This window comes from Eubalaena glacialis, chromosome 3 (genome assembly GCF_028564815.1).
Source record: "Eubalaena glacialis isolate mEubGla1 chromosome 3, mEubGla1.1.hap2.+ XY, whole genome shotgun sequence".
Taxonomy (NCBI): Eukaryota; Metazoa; Chordata; class Mammalia; order Artiodactyla; family Balaenidae; genus Eubalaena; species Eubalaena glacialis.
Window position 1 is genome coordinate 185,673,567 of NC_083718.1, and position 20,561 is coordinate 185,694,127.

General features: G+C 42.6%; 1 protein-coding gene across 5 annotated transcripts in view; it reads right to left on the reverse strand.

The window, feature by feature from the left end:
* Positions 1 to 20,561, reverse strand: part of VPS13D (vacuolar protein sorting 13 homolog D) — a 241,012-nt gene that overhangs the window by 211,101 nt on the left and 9,350 nt on the right. For all 5 annotated transcript variants that reach the window (XM_061184936.1, XM_061184937.1, XM_061184935.1 and 2 more), the window contains exons 3-17: positions 20,197 to 20,274; positions 17,977 to 18,167; positions 17,799 to 17,879; positions 14,922 to 15,038; positions 12,115 to 12,219; positions 10,728 to 10,898; positions 10,211 to 10,311; positions 9,210 to 9,378; positions 7,101 to 7,202; positions 6,757 to 6,958; positions 5,498 to 5,677; positions 4,273 to 4,403; positions 2,978 to 3,053; positions 2,386 to 2,556; positions 1,235 to 1,365 (exon numbers count right to left, since the gene is read on the reverse strand). In XM_061184936.1, the coding sequence (XP_061040919.1) occupies positions 1,235 to 1,365; positions 2,386 to 2,556; positions 2,978 to 3,053; positions 4,273 to 4,403; positions 5,498 to 5,677; positions 6,757 to 6,958; positions 7,101 to 7,202; positions 9,210 to 9,378; positions 10,211 to 10,311; positions 10,728 to 10,898; positions 12,115 to 12,219; positions 14,922 to 15,038; positions 17,799 to 17,879; positions 17,977 to 18,167; positions 20,197 to 20,274 (2,006 nt within the window). The remainder of the gene's footprint in view (positions 1 to 1,234; positions 1,366 to 2,385; positions 2,557 to 2,977; positions 3,054 to 4,272; positions 4,404 to 5,497; positions 5,678 to 6,756; positions 6,959 to 7,100; positions 7,203 to 9,209; positions 9,379 to 10,210; positions 10,312 to 10,727; positions 10,899 to 12,114; positions 12,220 to 14,921; positions 15,039 to 17,798; positions 17,880 to 17,976; positions 18,168 to 20,196; positions 20,275 to 20,561) is intronic.

Sequence of the window (20,561 nt, forward strand, 5' to 3'; positions counted from 1 at the left end):
TGTGGCTATTGTAAACAGCGCTGCAATGAACACCGGGGTGCACGTATCTTTCCAAATTATGGTTTTCTCCAGATATATGCCCAGGAGTGGTATTGCTGGATCATATGGCATCTCTATTTTTAGTTTACTAAGGAACCTCCATACTGTTCTCCATAACGGTTGTACCAATTTACATTCCCACCAACAGTGTAGGAGGGTTCCCTTTTCTCCACACCCTCTCCAGCATTTACTGTTTGTAGATTTTTTTGATGATGGCCATTGTGACTGGTGTGAGGTGATCCTCACTGTAGTTTTGATTTGCATTTCTCTAATAATTAGTGATGTTGAGCATCTTTCCATGTGCTTTTTGGCCATCTGTATGTCTTCTTTGGAGAAATGTCTATTTAGATCTCCCATCCATTTTTTGATTGGGTTGTTCGTTTTTTTGATATTGAGCTCCATGAGCTGTTTGTATATTTTGGAGATTAATCCCTTGTCGTTCACTTCATTTGCAAATATTTTCTCCATTTCTGTGGGTTGTCTTTTTGTTTTGTTTATGGTTTCCTTTGCTGTGCAAAAGCTTTTTAGTTTAATTAGGTCCCATTTGTTTATTTTTGTTTTTATTTTCATTACTTTAGGAGGTGGATCAAAAAAGATATTGCTGCGATTTATGTCAGAGTGTTCTGCCTATGTTTTCCTCTAAGAGTTTTATAGTCTCCAGTCTTACATTTAGGTCTTTAATCCACTTTGAGTTTATTTGTGTGTCTGGTGTTCAGAAACCCAGTTTTGCTGGACTGTTGAGATGGTTCTGGGCTCTCCCTTTCTACTTACGGCATCCTCGTGTCAGCTGGTCACTTAGCATCACAAAGTGACCATCCTTCCCAGGAATTAAAACTGGGTCATCATTCTAATTGTTTTTCTTCTGATAACAGTACGTGAAAGGGGGTGTTCTTAAGTGAAATATTTACAAAATGTCAGGTCTAGAAAACGGAACAAAGACGAGTCTTGAGACTGTTCCAAGATGGGTACAAGGAAGAAATATGATCTCGTCTCAGTCGTTTGTTTTTATTTATTAAACCCTAACGGTACAAGACATGGGATTTTATTTTTTGCTAACTGAGAAGTATTTCCTAGATTCAGTTCGCTTAATCAGTGTAATTGATACAACCATGTCTATCTATGTAGGTAAAGAACTTAAAAAGAACGCCTTCCTCTTCCCCGCCCCCCAAAAAGAGTATTTATTACGCCTACTTACAATGAAATCACCCACTAGCAAACGATCAAGAGTTTGTCGGATTTCCGCCTTGGTCTGCATCTTCAGTCTGTTATATTGTCTTCGGGCAGCTTCAGCCACTCGCAACTCAAGTTCAGACTGATAACCAAAACCTGCAAGATGGGAAATATACAGGAGAGTCAGAATTTTCAAATGGCTGGGTGAAAGAAAGCACTGCAACATCTACTGTCACCAGGGATTTCCACCAAAGATAGAAAACAGTCTGTACAACAACAGTTCCTTACTCCAGCCTGACCTGGTGCCATACAGGGTAACAGGAATGAGGTGAAGATGGGCAAGAAAGGCACATCCTTTCAAAACATCCATGTGGAGAAAGGCAGTATGTGAGGGAAGGATACCTAAGTTACTAGAATTTCTAGAACCAGTTTCTGAAAGATTCCAAACTGTATTTCAAAATTCTTAAAAGCATGATATTACACTGAAAGAGCAATTGGAATTTAGAAGTTGTATATGCCTTCTACATTCTATCAGTGACAGAGCAATGAAGCCAAGATATTTATAGCTACTGTTTAAATGAAAAGACTCAAAAAACTAGACCAAAAACTAAAACAATTGTTATGAAGAGGGAGAGACGGGATACATTTAGGAAAGTACCATTGTTTTACTGACTTCCTTGTCAAATAGAAGTGCTTCTTCTGCACGTACTATCTCAAATCTTTTTTGGGAACAAAGGAAGGCCTAAGTAAATCAATGATGACACAGGAGAGTGCAATGGTGAACCTTGCAATTTTTAATGCTGCATGAAACAAGTAAAACAAACCACTGATCCTGTCATATAGGAGGAAATTAAACATTCCTCCTAAATTCTCTGGCCTAAAATATCCTGGGTAGCCAAGGAAATCACTGTCCTCATGGAATGGAAAGTATTTTAAATGCATGCTAAATGAAGGCAAAGAAAGAGAAAATATGAAGGCTATTGATTCCTCTTGGAAGAGTAACCTTCCAAGGACATCCACTTTGATTCAGAAACTAAGGACAACCCTATCCACTTACTCTGCAGGCCTTTTCTAACACTACTAGGTCACCTGAATGTATAATAACCCTTGTCCCAGAAACGACAAGAAACATGTCTTTAGAAAGTCACATAAGAGCAAACAAACAAAAAAGTTAACCTGAGGTATGAACCTTTCCCTTGTAGAAAAAGTCTGCTACTTTTTTAATAGCCTGGGGATTATATATGATGTTCAAGGGCCTCGTGCTGACATTCAGCCGCCTCTCAAAATGGCTGTGCACTGGGTTTCTCTCATATAGCATCTCAAAAACTGGGTCATCTGGGTCTGCAGCTAAAGGAAAGAACCAGAGAAAGAAAATGGAACACAGCAAAACAATCATCTTATTCTTGATAACTGATAAGGACTTCTGGGAAAAAAAGACATTTTCTCAATTATTTTCCAATTAGTTCTCATTTATGAAAATCTTATAAAACAGAGAACCTAATAAGGATTGACTAATTGTCAACAGGACTCCTCAAGACCAGGTTGTTGGACTCATTCCCATCACGTAACCCAGGACCCGGAGGCCTGAGAGTTGCCCCAGTCACACGTGGGTGGAGGGAGAGCACGAGGCAGTCTCCAAGTCAGACAGGGATCCACACAGCAAACCACTGGGCACAAGACAGGACACACTCCCTCTCTGCTGACCAAGACTACTGATCCATAATCATCGCATTTTGAAGAATGAGTTTAAGAACGTATGACAATTTACCAGGGTAATGATCGCTTCTGTCTGCAGATGCTGTTTGGAGTCCAAAAGACTGTGAGACTCTGCCAACTTCTTTTTGCTGATAAACACACACAAAATGCAAAAAGGTCAGGGTGAGAGGGACCAATTCACTGTGCACACGCTCTCTCACGTCTTACCCTTTGGCATCACTCTTGCTTAGCACAGTCAAAATCAAAACTCGTCTGACACCAGGGGACTGTGGACTTGCAGGCTGAGCCCTCCAGTCTGTGCCTTTCCCCAGCCTGGTACGGGCAGTGCGCTACTCTGCACTCAGCACACTTAATGAACGACTGCTCAACAAGGATTGAGTGTGTACAGCTTTTCACACTTTCACTCTGCCCACCCACACTCTCCCCAGTGCCCCATGCCAAAACATTATGGGAAGAATAAGGGGCTAAAGATTCAACTCTTCTGGGCTTCCCTGGTGGCGCAGTGGTTGAGAATCTGCCCGCCAATGCAGGGCTCGAACATGGGTTCGAGCCCTGGCCCGGGAAGATTCCACATGCCGTGGAGCAACTAAGCCCGTGTGCCACAACGACTAAGCCTGCGCTCTAGAGCCCGTGAGCCACAACTACTGAGGCCACGTGTCACAACTACTGAAGCTCGCGCGCCTAGCGCCCATGCTCTGCAACAAAGAGAAGCCACCGCAATGAGAAGCCCGCACACCGCAAAGAGCAGCCCCCACTCGCCGCAACTAGAGAAAGCCCGCACGCAGCAACAAAGACCCAAAGCAGCCAAAAATAAATAAATGAATAAATAAATTTATTAGAAAAAAAAAAAGATTCAACTCTTCTGACCATCTCTTTGCCAACTTAGTAAGATCAAAGATCTTCTAGTCTAAAAAGAATATTATATATAAAAAATTACACCTATAGAGAAAACTTGTGGTGGTTCTTTTGTTACTCTGGAAACATGAGACGTCCTATCAGTGACTGAGGGTCAGAATGAATGAAAATCACTGTCGGATACAGAGGACATTCAACATTGACCTTGAAATGCAGAAAATAGTGGTGCTGATGGCATTTTCTTCCAAATCAGAGCAACTATTCCAAGGTGGCTATAACACAGGGAGGGAAGAAGGCACTGCCATAAATCCCACCAACACTTGCTCTCTGACAAATTCAAAAAACTTATCTAACTCCAATTTGATTTTGATCAGCCTGTCTCAAAATGATCAAATGTCAGAATGAATCAAGTTAATACTACTTTTGTTGCCTAAAACAGACCACAATTCACCAACACCCTGGATGAATCAGCCATCCCACTGCTGTACGTACTGGATTAGGGAAGACCAGAAGAGGAAACATAGTCCCTTCTGTGGCCAGGTCTCGAAGAAACAGTCCACCCAACCGGACTGAAAGCAAGGAGGAGTTTCTTCGAGGAAGAGATTCTGCTAGAAGTTTTACACCTACAGAAAATAAATGTTAGGAGTTATACTATGCCATCATAGCCTTAATTATTTTAAAAGTATAAGATATAATATTTTACAGAGGACTATCAGATATCATGAACTATTTCTCCTTGAAATTCGAACAAAATAACTCTATCTACATATTATATGTCTATCTATATAAATCTATAAGGAGTATTAGAAGTTTCCCAACAGAATGAATTTTAACCAGAGCACTTTACAATTAAATTCAAGCAATCTGCTAGTTCACACTAAGTTTATGATTTATCAGCTCTCAAGATTATAAAGTCAAAAACACACTGGATTTTTTTTTTTTTTTGGTCATTTGCCTTTAAGCTACTGACAAGCCACAGATAACTGGCTATTTTATGAACTGCAATAAATCTGTGAGAAGAGAAAACCACCATCTGGGTATTTATTTACATACCTTTAATTCAAATTCACAAAAAGAAGTCAAATACAGTCGATCTTCACTAGTCGCAGACTCCATATTTACAAATTCGCCTATTCACTAAAATTTATTTGTAACCCCAAAATAATACTCACGGTGCTCTGCGGACACATGCAGAGCAGCCAAAAATTCGAGTCACCTGAAGCGCATGTTCCCAGCTGAAGCTGAACATGGCAATGCTCTGCCTTCTTGTTTCAGCTCATACAAGTGCCCTTGTGTCGTCTATTTAGTGCCAGTTTTTTGCATTTTTGTGCTGTTTGTTGGTGATTTCGCTGTTTAAAAGGGTCCCCAAGCACAGTGCTGAAGTACTGTGCCTTACAGAGGAAATACATGTAGTAGATAAGCTTCACTCAGGCATGAGTTACACACCGCTGGCCATGAGTTCAATTAATGAATCAACAACATATATTAAATAAGGTGTCTTCAAACACACACACTCCTAGGACAAGGTTATGTACTGATCCGTTGACGAATGTGATGACCAGAGGCTTGCAGGCACCTAACCTTGTGTTTCCCCTCAGAGCTTGGATTCAGTATTCACGCAACTTTCTAGAACATAACTACTGCAAATAATGAGACTCAAGTGGACACTCGTGCCCAGAGAGATACAGAGCATCAGGTGGCTCTCTGGGGGCAATACCTGAAAACTCAAGCTGCATGAAAGCACTTTGATTCATCTGGGCAGCTCCCTGCTCCTGGTGCAGCAGAGTCACGGTCCCTCGCTGTAGCTGTAAGTTCAGTTTGGCAAAGACATGGTCTCGCTTTGTGTACGTGTTCATACAAGAGGCGTCTGCAGTGGGGTCAAAAAACTCCTCGGAGCCTAAATGCGAGGAAGAAAAGACTTTAACAAACGGGAAAATTTAAAAAGCACTGATCACGGTCATTATGACATTACTTAACTATTTTCCCCCCTTTTAGGGAAGAACTCCAAAGTCATGGGTGACTGTTTTATTCACCAATGTGAAACGACCCTAACTGTTTTATAAGGGCCCTGATCAACTTATTGTCAAATGAAGGACGATGCCAAATTCATGATAAAGTACAGTATAAGGCAGCACTGCCCAATACAGTGCACTGTCCTACACTGCACTGTCCTACACAGTGGCCACTAACCACAAGTGGCTTTGAGCACTGTGGCTCATGTGGCAAGTCAACGGAGGAAGTGAATTTTTTATTTAGTTTAATAAATTTAAATAGCCATTTGTGACTACAGCTACCATACTGGACAGCCTGGGTGTAAAGGGTGGCTCTGGACTGGTATTCAAGCCTCAGAGTCTAAAACTTTTGAACTTGCTCAGATTTAATTCTCTTACAATCACTGCCACTCAGATCGATCTGAAACCACATTAATATTCAAATTCAGTAATGGAGTTGCAAACAAGGATCTCTCAAAACTTCCTCTCTCTGCCTCTATGAACATGAGACAAACTGTTACTAATGTCTTTTTTTTTTTTGGCTGTGTTGGGTCTTTGTTGCTGCACACAGGCTTTCTCTAGTTGCGGTAAGCGGGGGCTACTCTTCGTTGCAGTGCACAGGTTTCTCATTGAGGTGGCTTCTCTTTGCTGCCGAGCACGGGCTCTAGGCATGTGGGCTTCAGTAGTTGTGGCACGTGGGCTCAGTAGCTGCGGCTCGTGGGCTCTAGAGCGCAGGCTCAGTAGTTGTGGCGCACGGGCTTAGTTGCTCCGCGGCATGTGGGATCTTCCCGGACCAGGGATCGAACCCGTATCCCCTGCACTGGCAGGCGGATTTTTAACCACCGCACTACCAGGGAAGTCCCTCTACTTTTTTTTTTATTTGAAATATACCATGGGCGATTTCACAAATAACAGATGAATTATGAACCAAGCGTCTCCTTTCACTATAGCCAAGAAGGGCAAGTAAAGGCCAGCCCTGCCTTACCCAGGATCTCCTCAGGAGTCCAGTGTTCGTGCCGCTCCGCAGTCAGGCCCTCGACTGGCTTCCCTTCAGGGCTCTGCTGCCCATACCAGCCGCCCCAGCCAGGAAACCAGGACTGCAGGTACTGCAGCATCCCGCTGCCTCCACTGGGTTCTGGGTCTCCAGGAGACTCTCCCGGAGAATACAGCTGAGGCTCTCGTAAGCTCTGTGTCAATCAAAAATGAGCACATATGAGTACTCGAAGACAGAAACAGGAAGTGATACACTGCTGCTTATTCTCTGTCTGCCCACAGAGGCACTCAGAGCCTACTGGGTCAGAACACATCTTCTCACAGAGGATTTCCTACCTCTGCCAGTTCTTCCTGTTTGTGAAATCGTTCATGAACCAGTTCACGCAAAATCTTCAATTCCTCAAAGCTCTGCTCCTCTTCAATCCGACACACTTCCTCCTGTTTGGGTGAAAACAAACAAACAAAACAGGTATTATAGCTCCAGAGAAACCGGACACCTTCACGAACCAGTCCAGTACTGCGAAGGAACCCAACTGGCCTCCAACATTTCCCAACATTTTGAAGGCCAAGAAACAATGAAGATAAACAGTTAATTCCATAATTGCTATGTTTCTTGTTTAAAAAGCTTTTCCATATAACGCTGATAGATTCTACCTGGTCTCTGAAATGAGACTAATGGTAAGTACAGAGGGAGCAGACACAGTACTGAGTTGAAAATGGGAAATGAAGAACATGTGCTGCCAGAGTATCCCATCTTTGCACAGCAATGGCGGTTTACAAAGTGCCTTCACATGCGTTACCTCAATTGATTCAAGTCGGTGGCTAGTTATTATTCTTCCCACTTCAGATGAGGAAACTGAGGACCAAGTTTACAGAGTAAGTGTGTAGGCCTCCAGCTCCTTTATGTTTCATATGGGACATTACCAAGGAAGTGGTCATTTTCATTTGTTTCATGCTAGTTAGGAAAGAACAGTGGTGGCCAGCTACATGCAAAGATGTAAAAGAAAGCAGAGGTAGCTATCCTAAGCTGTTTCTTATACGCTGTGATTAAGAAAGGATATTATATGTGTTTATTTGCTCACCTCAGCTGTAATTTAGATTTTTCTCTCCCTCCGTGTCTTTGCCTGTGCCTTTAAGAAAACCATCCAAAACAAAAGGTCTGGTTTATTCCATCCTTTTCATAAGGTTTCTATGTCAGTAACCATGCCTGACACTGGTGAAAAAAGCACTAGCAAATTGAGCGGGTCATGCCCGGGGTGCCGGCAGAAGAGGTGAAAACACCCAGGGGTTCAGCACTGCCACTGGTTACCACAGTGGGGTGCTCCCATAGGCTGAATGTGTCCCCCCAAAATTCATATATTGAAGTCCTAACCCCCAATGTGATGGGATTTGAAGGTGGGGCCATGGGAGGTGAACAGGTTTAGATGAGGTGATGAGGATGGAACCATCATGATGGGATTAGTTCCCTTATAAGAAGGGGAAGGCAGACAGATCTCTCTCTACCCAGGAAAGGCCAGGTGAGCACACAGTGAGAAGGTGGCTGCCCACAAGCCAGGAGGTTGGTCCTCCCCAAGAACCGAATCTGCCAGCACCTTGATCATGGACTTTTCAAGCCTCCAGAATTGTAAGAAATAAATGTCTACTGTTTAAGCCCCTCAGTCTGTGGCATGTTGTTATAGCAGCCCGAGCTAAGACAGGTGCTAAAGGGAAGCTTAGAAGGGTTTACTAAAGAAAGAGTGAATTAAGAGATAGTACGCAAGCCAAAATACCGGCAACAGTCTAAATTGCTATTATAAAAACCGATGCTCACAAAACCGCAACAAATCAAGGAGGAAACACTCCCTACTGCCTTCCCCCAGAAGACAGAGGCAGACAGACCAGAGCCGGGAGGGAGCTTCACACCAGGGCTCCAGGACTGCCGGTTCTAAGGGTCCTGCAGGTAACTAAAACAGAAGCTTGCCTTCACCCCTACTTCTCACCCTCGGCCTAGCCTCTACCTCCAAAGCCCCAAGGTCAATCAAGTCAATTGGGATTAGGGAAAATGTGGGCCAAAGTCCACAGGGATTAGTTATAGACTTTGCAGGAAAAGAATTAGGATCAGGTGTTGAAGAGACCTGAGTGACTAGATGGAATGTCTCTCTGGGCCCCACACGGAGAGCTGGGGGGGCGGGGGCTGGGTAGGCCTGGCAGGACCACAGCCCCTTCCTCTTCCTCCCACCCCATGGCCCGGCTCTCCTCAAGCAACAGAAGGTGGAAGATGCTTCCTGCCAAGGCAAAGCCGGGCCTTCCAAGAAGCTCTCACCCTAACAAGACCGACTTTATCCTGTGAAACTATGATCCCGAACAAAGACTTTATTTCCTCACAGGTCCCCTTTTCTTCAGCCTTTGAGAGACACCCTTACCCTCCAACTGGAGACGAGACATGAGAGACAACAGCATCCTCACCTCATCGTCTGCAGACAGCAAGCCTCCTTTCAACTTGGTGAAGTATTTGTCAGCGTAGGACACAGCATCGCGGGCCCGGCGCAACAGGAAGTCCCACGTGCAGCGCGTCCTCTGCTCCCGGATCTCATGCAGGTTGGCATTCAAAGCAAAATACCACCACTCTCGGCAGCTGAAACAGTTCGTAACCATCCTGTTACTTACAATAAAAGCGATGAAAATGCTATCGACCCAGAGCAATCCACAACACACCACTCCCCTTCTGAGACATCTCTTCTCTTGTCAGCCATCTGTTTATGCCTCAAACTCAAATAATATTAGGCTAACCTCAACATATGGGGAAAGTTAATCTACTGGATCCTCAGTTTATGCACCGATTATAACACATGACTCAACTGGTCTGAATCACCCATAACATCAGCCCCTCCCACAGAAAATCAAGTGGTGGCTATACAGTAAATACCATCGTAAGATAATCAGCAAGGATTTGACTATTAAAGATTTTACATGGAATATTTCAAGAAAGACTGGAAATACACAGCATCTAAAAAAAGTTTTAATATATTGACTCGTCAAGTTTAGCACATCCACATAAAAAAGATTTATTTTTGCTACAGATGTTATCAAGTGTACTATATAAATGCTGACCAAACAACTTAGGAGAAAAGACACAGGGAAGTAGGTTCAAGAGTGCTGCAAAGTATTTACCACACAATCAGAGCCCACCAGAGCAATGCCAGTCTCCTTACTAAATGAGGCTGAGAGGACCTTCTGAATTCCACTACACTCGACCTAAGAGTAAACCCGCGACACCAAAGGGATATACAGTAACATGTCAATGATGATAAACAACAGAAATGGCATTTTAAAGCCCAGAAAAGTCGACTGTACTTTTATCTCCAACCATGTGTAAAAGACAGTGAGGCATATTTCTGATCTAGGTACAAAAAAAGAACATGCTAGAAAATGCATTTCGGACACAACACTTAATTGACAAGCCTTACTTCTCAGATACGGCCACTTTGGGTTTCCATTTTCGGAACTTCAACTGCCTCTCCTTTCGTTCCAGCTCCTTGAGGAATTCCATGATTTGCCGGTATTGCAACTTTTATTAGAGGTTAAGAGACACTAGGTTAGAATTGGTTTGTTTCTTTTGCTCAGTTAAGACATATACGTCACAGGAACAAGTCATATTAGTCAACCCACTGAGCTGAAATCCAGTGCAAACTGCAAGACTAAACTCCAGCACCAAGTGTCACGTCTCTCTGAACAGTCAGTAAAGTACGTAAATTTACTGTCTCTCTTGTACTCTTTGTTCAGCACTTAAAATATCAAATCAAAACTAACCTGAGACCCACTCAATCCGACTGTATAAAGACAGTGGGTTCTGCACCCACCACAGCCTGGTCTCATGCACACTTCCTTTCCCACGAGGGGACCTCGAAGTATCCAGCCCCTTCTATCAACATGCCTCCTTCACCCCAGTTACCAGTCCGATAGTTACAGGGAGAAACAGGGAACCTGAGAGAGTTTCAAGGGAATGGTCTCCAGATGAATATCACATTCAATACGGGGAGTGTGCCGAGACCTCAGAGGCTCTTTAGAGCAGTTTCTCTTCAGAAGAGCAGACGCGCACACAGGCTCCAAGATGTAGTGATGGTTTCGACTCTCCTTGCTCTTGTCCATGGCCTCCTGAGTGTCACAAGAATGGCTGTCATCATAGCAAATGTTTTCAGGATCAAGTCACCTGTTGGAATGTTGTCTAATCTACAGCATATTATATCAGAATCCAAAAGCAGGATAAAACTGGGAATCTAAAGCTCTCTAGCATTTTAAAATTTTTATTTATATTTCTTACAGGTAATACATTAGGTAATACATTCACGTGGTTTAACATTTAAAAGGCAAAAAAAGTGCAATCTCTCCTTCCTACTCCCATCCTCCAGCCACCCAGTTACCCTACTCACAGGCAACCAATGACACCAGTTTCTTATGTACTCCACCAGAAGCATTCTGTACACAGTCAGCCAAATGCTAATTTTCTGTTTTTTTAAACCATTCTTACACAAATGGTATACATGCTCTTTTATCTTGGTTTTTTAAACTTAATACTGTATCTTAGAGACTATTACGTATTCATCAAGAAGATCTTTGCCTTTATTTTCATAGTTGCGTACTCTTCTACTGTATGGATGCACAGCATCTATTTAATCAAATTAGCAAAACAAAAACCATTCTGCACAAGAGCATGCAAGCCAAAGATAATCGTGGTTGAGGGCAATATGAGTCCTTTTTCTCCATTTCACTTAAACCACCTACAATTTCTTTCCAAAAAGATTAAACTGAGTTTTTTTAAATATCCTTCACAAACAGTAATACTTTACATCCAATGATTTACAATGACTTTCTAAGTATTTCTTAAAGGAATGCCACCGAAGGTGAAATTTCAACATAAAATGTTGTAAGAAAGCTCTTCTTTAAGAACCAGATCTGGTGCTTCATTCATTAAAAATCTGGACGCTTAGTACACTGGTGGCTAAGAGAGTGGAGAACGCTAATATGTTAAGTGCATGCAGCGGAATACCATGTAATCGTCAGAAGCAACGAATCAGAAGTATAAGCAGCAATACTGATCAATCTTAAAAACAGAGATTTAAGTGAAAAAAGAAAACAAAGAAATCAATAATACACTATAAATGTAAAACATACACAAATCCCTATATATTGTTCAGAGTTACAGACATAGCAAGTACCTCAAGCATACATACTCGAGAGCAAACAAACGCCTATGCAGGGAGAGGGGGTGGGAATGGGAACAGAGACGCAGAGAACAAAACCTTATGTGGCAACGATCCTATACCACTTTACTGCCGTGCTGTGTTATAACAAAGCCCTGCCACAATCATACCTGTAACTCCACCTGAGGCAAATCCCCCAATAAAGTGCAATCGACATCCCAATAGATGCTAAACTCTGCCACATCTAACTGCTTTTTCCGCATTAATTTCTGTACCTGAGGGAAGACAGGGAAGAAAACAAGATGATTCTTTATTCACAAATTTATCCATTCATTCAACAGGCCATTTGTGAAGAATCATGCACCGGGCACTTTGCATGGTGCTGAGGATACAAAACTGAATGAAAACATGGTTACAGAGTTCAGAATCTAACTAACTGGAAATACAAATATGCAAATAATTTTAATTAAGCAGAGGGAAGCAGAGGAAGAATATATGAGATGTCAAAAGCAAACAAAGAGAAAATGTCACTGTGCAGATGAATATCAAAAGATGTGTACGTTTCAGACAAAGGGTGGGAGGGAGGGACCGGGACACATTTCAAGGAGTGAGGCCAACAACACAAAAGACCTGACAGCTGCAGAGGACGGCGAGCACATCTGTGTAACTGGGGCACTGTGCTCAGGGATGGGGCAGTATCGGCTCACGTGTATGGACACACATTTGAAGTGAGGAGCTAGTTAAGTGTTGAGAAAAGTAGGCTGGAACGTTACTAGGTGTACTAGGTTGAATAGTTCCCCCCACACCCCCAAAATTCACGTCGTCCCAGAACCTGTGAATGGGACCTTACTTGGAAATAAGGTCTTTGCAGATGTAATCAAATTAAAATGAGGTCATACTGGATTGGGGTGGGCCCTAATCTAATCACTGGTGTCCTTATAAGAAGAGAAAACAGACACATGGGGAAGAAGGCCATATGAAGATGGAGGCGGAGACTGGAGTGATGTATCCACAAGCCAAGGAACACCAAGGCAACCGCCGGAAGCAAGGAGAGAGGCATGGGACAGTCCCTCCCTCAGAGCCTCCAGGGCGAACCAACCCTACCAACACCTTGATTTTGGACTCAGGCCTCCAGAACTAAGGAAAATAAATCTCTGTTGTTTTAAGCCATCTAGTTTGTGGTAATTTGTTATCATACCCCTAGGAAACAAATACAATAAGAAGTCTGTCATATTAAGGAGTTTGGATGTCATACTTGAAGGGACTTGGAGCCACTGAGGGTTTTGATGCAGGCATGCACACCAGGACCTGGTATGGGTTTTAGAAACAGAACTCTAGCAACAGTGCAAAGTGGAGCTTCCCCCTACGGAGTCATGAGTGTGTCAAGATAATGAGCAAGTTTATAGGCTCGAGTTACATTTTAGGAGTACAGCGACCCTTGAACAACATGGGAGTTAGGGGGCGCCGACACTCCGCGAAGTGGAAAATCCACGTATAACTTTATAGTCAGCCGTCTGTATTCGAAGTACTACATCCAAGGATCGTGTAACACTGTGGTATGTATTTAGTGAAAGAAATCTGCGTCTAAGTGGACCTGCACAGTTCAAACCCATGTTGTTCGAGGGTCCACTGTATTTGGTTACTCTGAGCTAAGCAACTCCAGCCCCAAGCAGCCACATCCATTTGCCCCAGTGTCCTGTACAAATACCATCATCCTTCTCTGTGTGCCGTGACGTGGGAAAGGCTGAGAAGCATTGGCACAGAACGAATCAAGAGCCTAGGATGGAAGCAAGGAGGTCACGGAAGTCAGGATTTTACTGAGCAAGGCAGAAGCTGGCAGGATCCTGAACTCAGACAGTCGCAGTGAGGATAAGCGTAAGAGCCACATTTGAGACATTTTGCGGGAAAACCTGGCAGGACGTTGTGACCAAATGGATATGGAAAGTGAGGAATAAGAAGTGAAGGGATGAGCACAGGCTTCTAGGGACTAGCGTCGTGGGTAAGAACACGTGCTCTGAAGCAGGGTTGGCAAACCTGTTCTGTAAAGGGCCAGAGAGCAAATACTTAGGCTTTGGGGGCCATTCGTTCTCTGCTGCAGCTACTCAGCTCTGCCACTGCAGCACAAAAGCAGCCTAAACAACATGTAAATGAACGGGCGTGGCAGCGATCCACAAAAACAGGCGGGGCAGATTTGGCGCCCAGGCCACAGTCTGCCAACCCCTGATCTACAGCCGGCCCAGCTGGGTTCAGTGGGTCAAGACCCGACTCCACCACTCCCTCATCCTGCTGCTCCTCAGCGTCCTCGGCTCTAGTTCAAGGGTGATAGTGGTGGAAATTACTGAGAATTCAATGAGGTACATGATGTAAAGCACTAAGAACAGCGCCTGGCACATAAAAGGGCTCTAACGATGTCAGTTTTCATACGTGTGTTTGTAACATTCAGTAACATGTTAGAGAATAAAGGAAAACAGTTGGTTTCAGGGGAGTGAAGTGGGCAGGTGGAATATAATGGGATCATTTTGATTATAACGAGCCTAAATACCACAGAGGCGTCCCATAGGTAGTTAGAGACCTTGAATCTGAAGGTCAGAAGAGGCGTGGAGAATGGCCCTTCGAGATGCGGGCGCCATCGGCAAATATTCCCAGGTGGCTGCTGAAACTATGAAACAGAATGAGCGTACCCCGAGAGTGCATGTGATGTAAGAAGAAAATCAAAGATAAGATCCTTTCTGCACCTCAGTTTCTTCGCGTACAAAATGTGCCAACGTTTAATGGATGAATGAAATAAGAACAGGTCAAAAGAAATTAAGTGTTTCCCTATTTCAGCAAATGAGACAAGAGACATCCACACCCTCCAAAGAACATGGAGAAGAAGATGGTGATCTCATTTACCTAACACAAAAAGACACAAGGCAGAGCCCTAAATGCTCCAGACCGAGTGCTGTCTTCCCGGTCTGCAGCCGTGTTTCATACTCACAGGCTCATTCACAGCATTCTGCATGGACACGTTCTTAATGCAGACGCCAAACGCAAAAGGATGGGAAGGATTGGTAACACCATCTTCAAAGCGCAAATGGACATCTTGAATTTTTAACTGCAGCGGGGAAAAAAACACATTTAGACAACTGCTGCAGGTAGAATACCATAGGCAGGAGTTTACTTAAGTAAACCACAGCAGGCATGTTACACAAACGCATAGCTGATGTCACACACATCCCCAATAATCTAAGTTTCTAAGAGAGTTATAATCACAAACTGGACATGAATGACACTTCTTTGTGACCAGTGCCTTCTCAAGAAGAGAGTTACAATACTTTCATCAAATCGTTTCAGAAAACACCTTGAACACTGAAATAAAGTAGTACCATTGTATCTAGATAACTGGCCCTCCCTCTCTTATGATATCTTAATCTTGCCTCTGTGTCCTCAAAGCTGGACATAGGAACACCAGCAGGGCATTTCCATTTTGACCTTATTTATTTCCCCATGCCCCTATAGTGGGGCTACAGAAAAAGCACTCTGCTTCAATGAATTAAAAAATAATAACAGAAAGTGAAAAGACAACCCACAGAATGCGAGAAAATATTTGCAAATCATATATCTGATGATAAGGGACTAAAATCCAGGATATATAAAGAACTCTTACAACTCAATAGTTAAAAATAAATACATTTTTTAAATGGAAAAGGGATTTGGACAGACATTTCTCCAAAAGATATACAAATGGCCAATAAGCACATGAAAAGATGCTCAACAACATTAACCATTAAGGAAACGCAAATCAAAACCACACTGAGATTTCACTTCATACCCATAATATGGCCATTATTAAAAGACAGACAATAACAAATACCGATCAGGATGTAGAAAAATTGAAATGTTCACACATTACTGGTGAAACTGTAAAACAGTTCCTCAAAAAATTTAACATATAGTTACCATATGACTCAACAATTCCACTCTTAGGTATATACTCAAGAGAACTGAAAACATATGTTCACACAAAACCATACACATGACTGTTTATAGCAGCAATATTCCCTACAGTCAAAAAGTGGAAACAACCCAAATGTCCATCAACTGACAAACGGATAAACAAAATGTGGTCTATCCTGAGAACTGCAAAAACTCTAAGAGACCTGACCAAATTTTAACATAGACTTCTAGCAGCCTAAGGCTGAGTCCCCAGGACATTCCATCCCCTTCCTGAGCTCCTGTCTAGAAAAGCTCAGGGCTGTGTGTTCTAGCCGATGCCTGACAAGAGCACACCCGCCCCCCTTCTTAGAGCATTTACTAAAAAGGGCTTCCGACTGCGAATGCTTTCTCTGTCCCTATGTGATGTGTCTCCTACAACTCAAGGACCTAAAAGCCGCTCCCTGGAAACGTAATCACCAGGAAGGACGGGGCCTCTGTCTCCCCTCTCTCTGGGAGGACAGAAGCCCAGCTAGCAGACACAGCTGGCCTAATCATATCCACACTGACCAACCCTTTGTAATTTTTCACGTGAGCCCTCTCCCAACCCCCACCCCACCTCCATTCTCCCTTTAAAAGGCCTGGTCACCTCTGTACAAACTGGAATGGAGCTCTGCTCCTTCCCCTACTGTCAGGAGTCACTGAGTAAAGTCTGTTTTCACCACTTTAACTTCACTCCAGCTTTGTTTATCTTTGGCAATCCATCCAATGGAATATATTACTCAGTCATAAAAAGAATAAAGTCCTGATACATGCCACAACATGGATGAACCTTGAAAGCATTATGCTAAAAGGCCAGTACAGCCCCACTGATATGAAATGTCCAGACTAGGCAAATCCACAAAGTAGATTAGTGGTTGTAGGGGGCTGGAGGGAGAGGGGAATTGGAAGTGGCTACTAGTTGGGTATGATGAAAATGCTCTGGAATTAAGACAGTGGTGATCGATGCCCAACTTTGTAAATATACCAAAAACACTAGATTGTACACTTTAAAAGTATGAACTTTATGGTATGTGAACTAAATCTCAATAAAGCTATTATTAAAAATAAAAATAATGAGGAATTTAAAAAAAAAATCAATGACACCTAAAATAAATAAATAAATAACTGCCTGGAAAAGAATTCAAAGCAGTCACCTCAAAGGTACTGATCTTTTCCCCCAATGTTACCAAAGTTATGAATCCAGCAACCTCAGGCTGTATTTTGGGGGGAAGTGGGACACCTTAAAAACATGTGGCCTGTGTCACTTTGGTACTGCAAGAAAACCCTGGAGGTAATAAGTATGGGCTAACACTTACGACACACTGAAAATTAGTGTGAACCCTGCTCTAGTTTTTGAGGACAAACAAGACAATAATTAAAGCAGAAAATAGGGCCAACAGCCCTAGCACTGAAACTCATCAAACTGCCTCCAGACACATCAGTGAGAGTAAATACCTTACTGGGCTGTTCACAGTGCACTACGGAATCAACTGGAAACCACATCCAACCCCTCTCACTGTACAGATGAAGAAACTGAGACTAAGAGATTAAGTGATTTAGTCATGAAGACTCAGGTGACCTGGCTTCTTGGGAGGTAAATCCTTCAGCAAGTAGGGTTCCAATATTCAAAAAGAAAATGAAGTGAAATGTCAATGAAATGAAAACTCCTACTCACACAAACTGAAGCAAGAAAAACCTGTGTCTGCCCAGAGCTGGACTCGCTTTTCAGGTTTTCCCTCTGGCACCGCCTATGAAAAGGCACGCGTGAGCAATCAGCGCTCTCCGAAGACACCCTGTTATCAGTTAAACCCACAGGAAACAGCAACCACGGACGTGAAATGCACTTAAGCCTGAGCGATCCCTTCTGTGTTCATACTTTATAAAAGCCATTAGGACTTACTTCAATATTCTCCACAATTCTCGTAACTACCGAGGCAGTAACTGAATACCAGTAGGACTCCCCCTTCTGCTGGCGTTCGTTCTACAAAGGAAAGAGCCGGTGTTAGCAGAATCTAGTGCTTTGCTCATTTCAAGTCTCACCACCACCGCTCTCATGGCCAAAAGGATTTCTGCCTTGCCTTCCACTTTTCCTCCAGGGCTTGAAGGAGAGCTTTCTTGCGTTCCCTTTCCAACAGCTTCTCCTTTTCATCATTGAAATCCTGTATTTTTTCAGGGGCTCCAATTAAGTGAAGGCTGGAGATGGAGATCACCCAAGGGTCCACATGGGGGCGATAGAAGGGAATCTGAAGGGTTACCTTCCCAATTAAGCCTGGGAAAAGGAAAGTCTTGTTAACTGTCTGCACACATTTTTAAATTCTATTTTTCTGTATTCTTCTAGTTTTCTTTAAGGAGTATTATTACCATTTACTTTTTAATTTAAGAAAACAAGCAGCAAGTTTTCGTACATGTGAAACAAACATTAGTGGGCTGAGATCTGTAAGAACGAGGCATAATAAAGCAGAAAATGGAAAAAGGTCAGTGTAACTTTTTCATATCTAATGCAACATCTCCCTCTGGAAAATACCTCTTCCCCAACAGGACTACATCTTAAACTTCCCTGGGGTGTCTTTCTTCCCATGGCACCTGTACTAGCCCTTGGGCACACAACTCATCTCTTGTTCATTATTAATTAGCTGGTTGATAGGTACTTATTGGGAGTCAGCAGACTTAGCAACACGTCAAATCTTGAGCACAGCAACCGAAACACAGGTCACGTTGCAGTGGTACTCTATCAAGAAAGAATTCCAATTCCTCATGAGAACTCGGGCTGATGGGAAAGCTAAATGGCCCGGTAGAATTGTGACACTTATTTCCCAAGTTCTACCATTTCTCAAAGATCCACACAGCCCAACTAACAGTCTACCTCTGAAAGCAACACATGTTATCAGACTGTTATCATTACTGTCTAAGATCTAGAATTCGAGCAGGATCGATCTGTTATATTTAAGATAACAGAGTATCATTAACATCAAATGATCAACTGTGTAATCCAGTAACAGATGAAGAAATCTTACAACAAATAATGAAAAAATATTTTAATTTTGACTTTAGAAAAATGAAATTAAGTTTTCTACATTTAATAAAATTTATATTATAACTGAAACCATACACCAATTTTCACAACAAAGAATTTTAACAATAATTAGTGCACAGTTGCAATTCTAACCTAAATTAATTGGGAGGACACTTATATGACAGCAAAATATAACTTCTGTTACATTTTATTTTTGCAGAACAAGCATAAAAAGGGTCATTTTTGCCAAAATATTAGAAAACATCAATTTTCCCTAAGAGCCTCTCTTAACCCTTTGATAGTCAAATAAGAACTCTCTTGGAAGTATCCACCGTTTCATCATTCCTGAGAGCTTCTTTCAGATTCGAACTTGTCAGTGCCTTTGCTTACGATTCTGGCAGTTCACCTATGACTTGAATTGACTTCAAGAAGGCCTAAATCTCTTGCAAGATTTCTATTTTATTTCACCTAGCAACTGATTTGCATTGTACTTGCACTTTATTGTAATATAAGTACCCTCAAAATAAGGGAAAGACTGACTGATATCAACAGGCTTGCTCAATGACAAGCAGTGTCTAAAGAGGGACTAATTTTATAAGTGGTCACTTAATAGAGAATATTTTTATTCTGTGATAATTCTCGTTTCCTACCAAATCTAGTAACTGCAAGACTCTGATAATAATTGCAAACATCGACTGAGTGTGCCAGGCACTGTTCTAGTCATTTTAATGCATTAACTCAGGTATTCCTCTCCACAAACCTATGACATAGGTACTAGTATTATCCCATCTTAAGATGAGGATGCACACACAGAGTGGTTAGGGAACCTCCCCAAGGTCACACAGCCAGAAAATGGCAGATATGGAATAGAAACCCAAGCATACTATTCCAGAGCCCACTTTTCATTCAATAGAGTAAACTGTCTCTTAGTAATATGTACAATGAATTCTCTGAAAATAAGAACCCCCTGTATCTAGGATGGAAGTTCTCAGACTTTAGTAAACATAAGAATCACCTGGGGTGCTTATTAAAGATGCAGGTTCAACAACACTCCCTCAGAGACTCTGATTCAGTAAGTCTGGGGGCCACCTGACCTCCCCGCCACCACCCCCAAGATCATCCTGATACTAGCGGCCTAGAGACCACACTTGAAGTCTGATCTAAACTCTACCCTTCCTACCCTGCCTCTTCCTGGTCCAACAGAGCCAAACTCAAGGGCTCTCAGTTTTCACGTCCCAATCGATAAAAGACTCAAAACTGCCTGCCGCTCCCTTGTTCCACATACCAGCTTTGACTTCAAATGGTAATTCCAGTTCTTTCAAGGCATCTTTCTTTAAAGGCAAGTTTTCTAATTCAACAGCACCTAAAAAATAAAAACACCATAACATGTTCATCCAACAAACGCAGCAGTTGCCTGCTGTGTGCAAATCAATGAAGGGTAAAGGGGGAGTTTCACATCTAGGCCCAGGCTATACCAATGTGCATTCTCTGTACTAATCTCCTGACCCGCCCACTGACATGTAGATAACAGCTGAAGCTTACCAGCAGATGAAGGATTTAGGCAGGGATCTAACTCTAATGAGCCAGATAGTAAATATCTCAGGACTTATAGTGTCTACTGTATATTCTCCTTTTGTTTTGTTTCTTTAC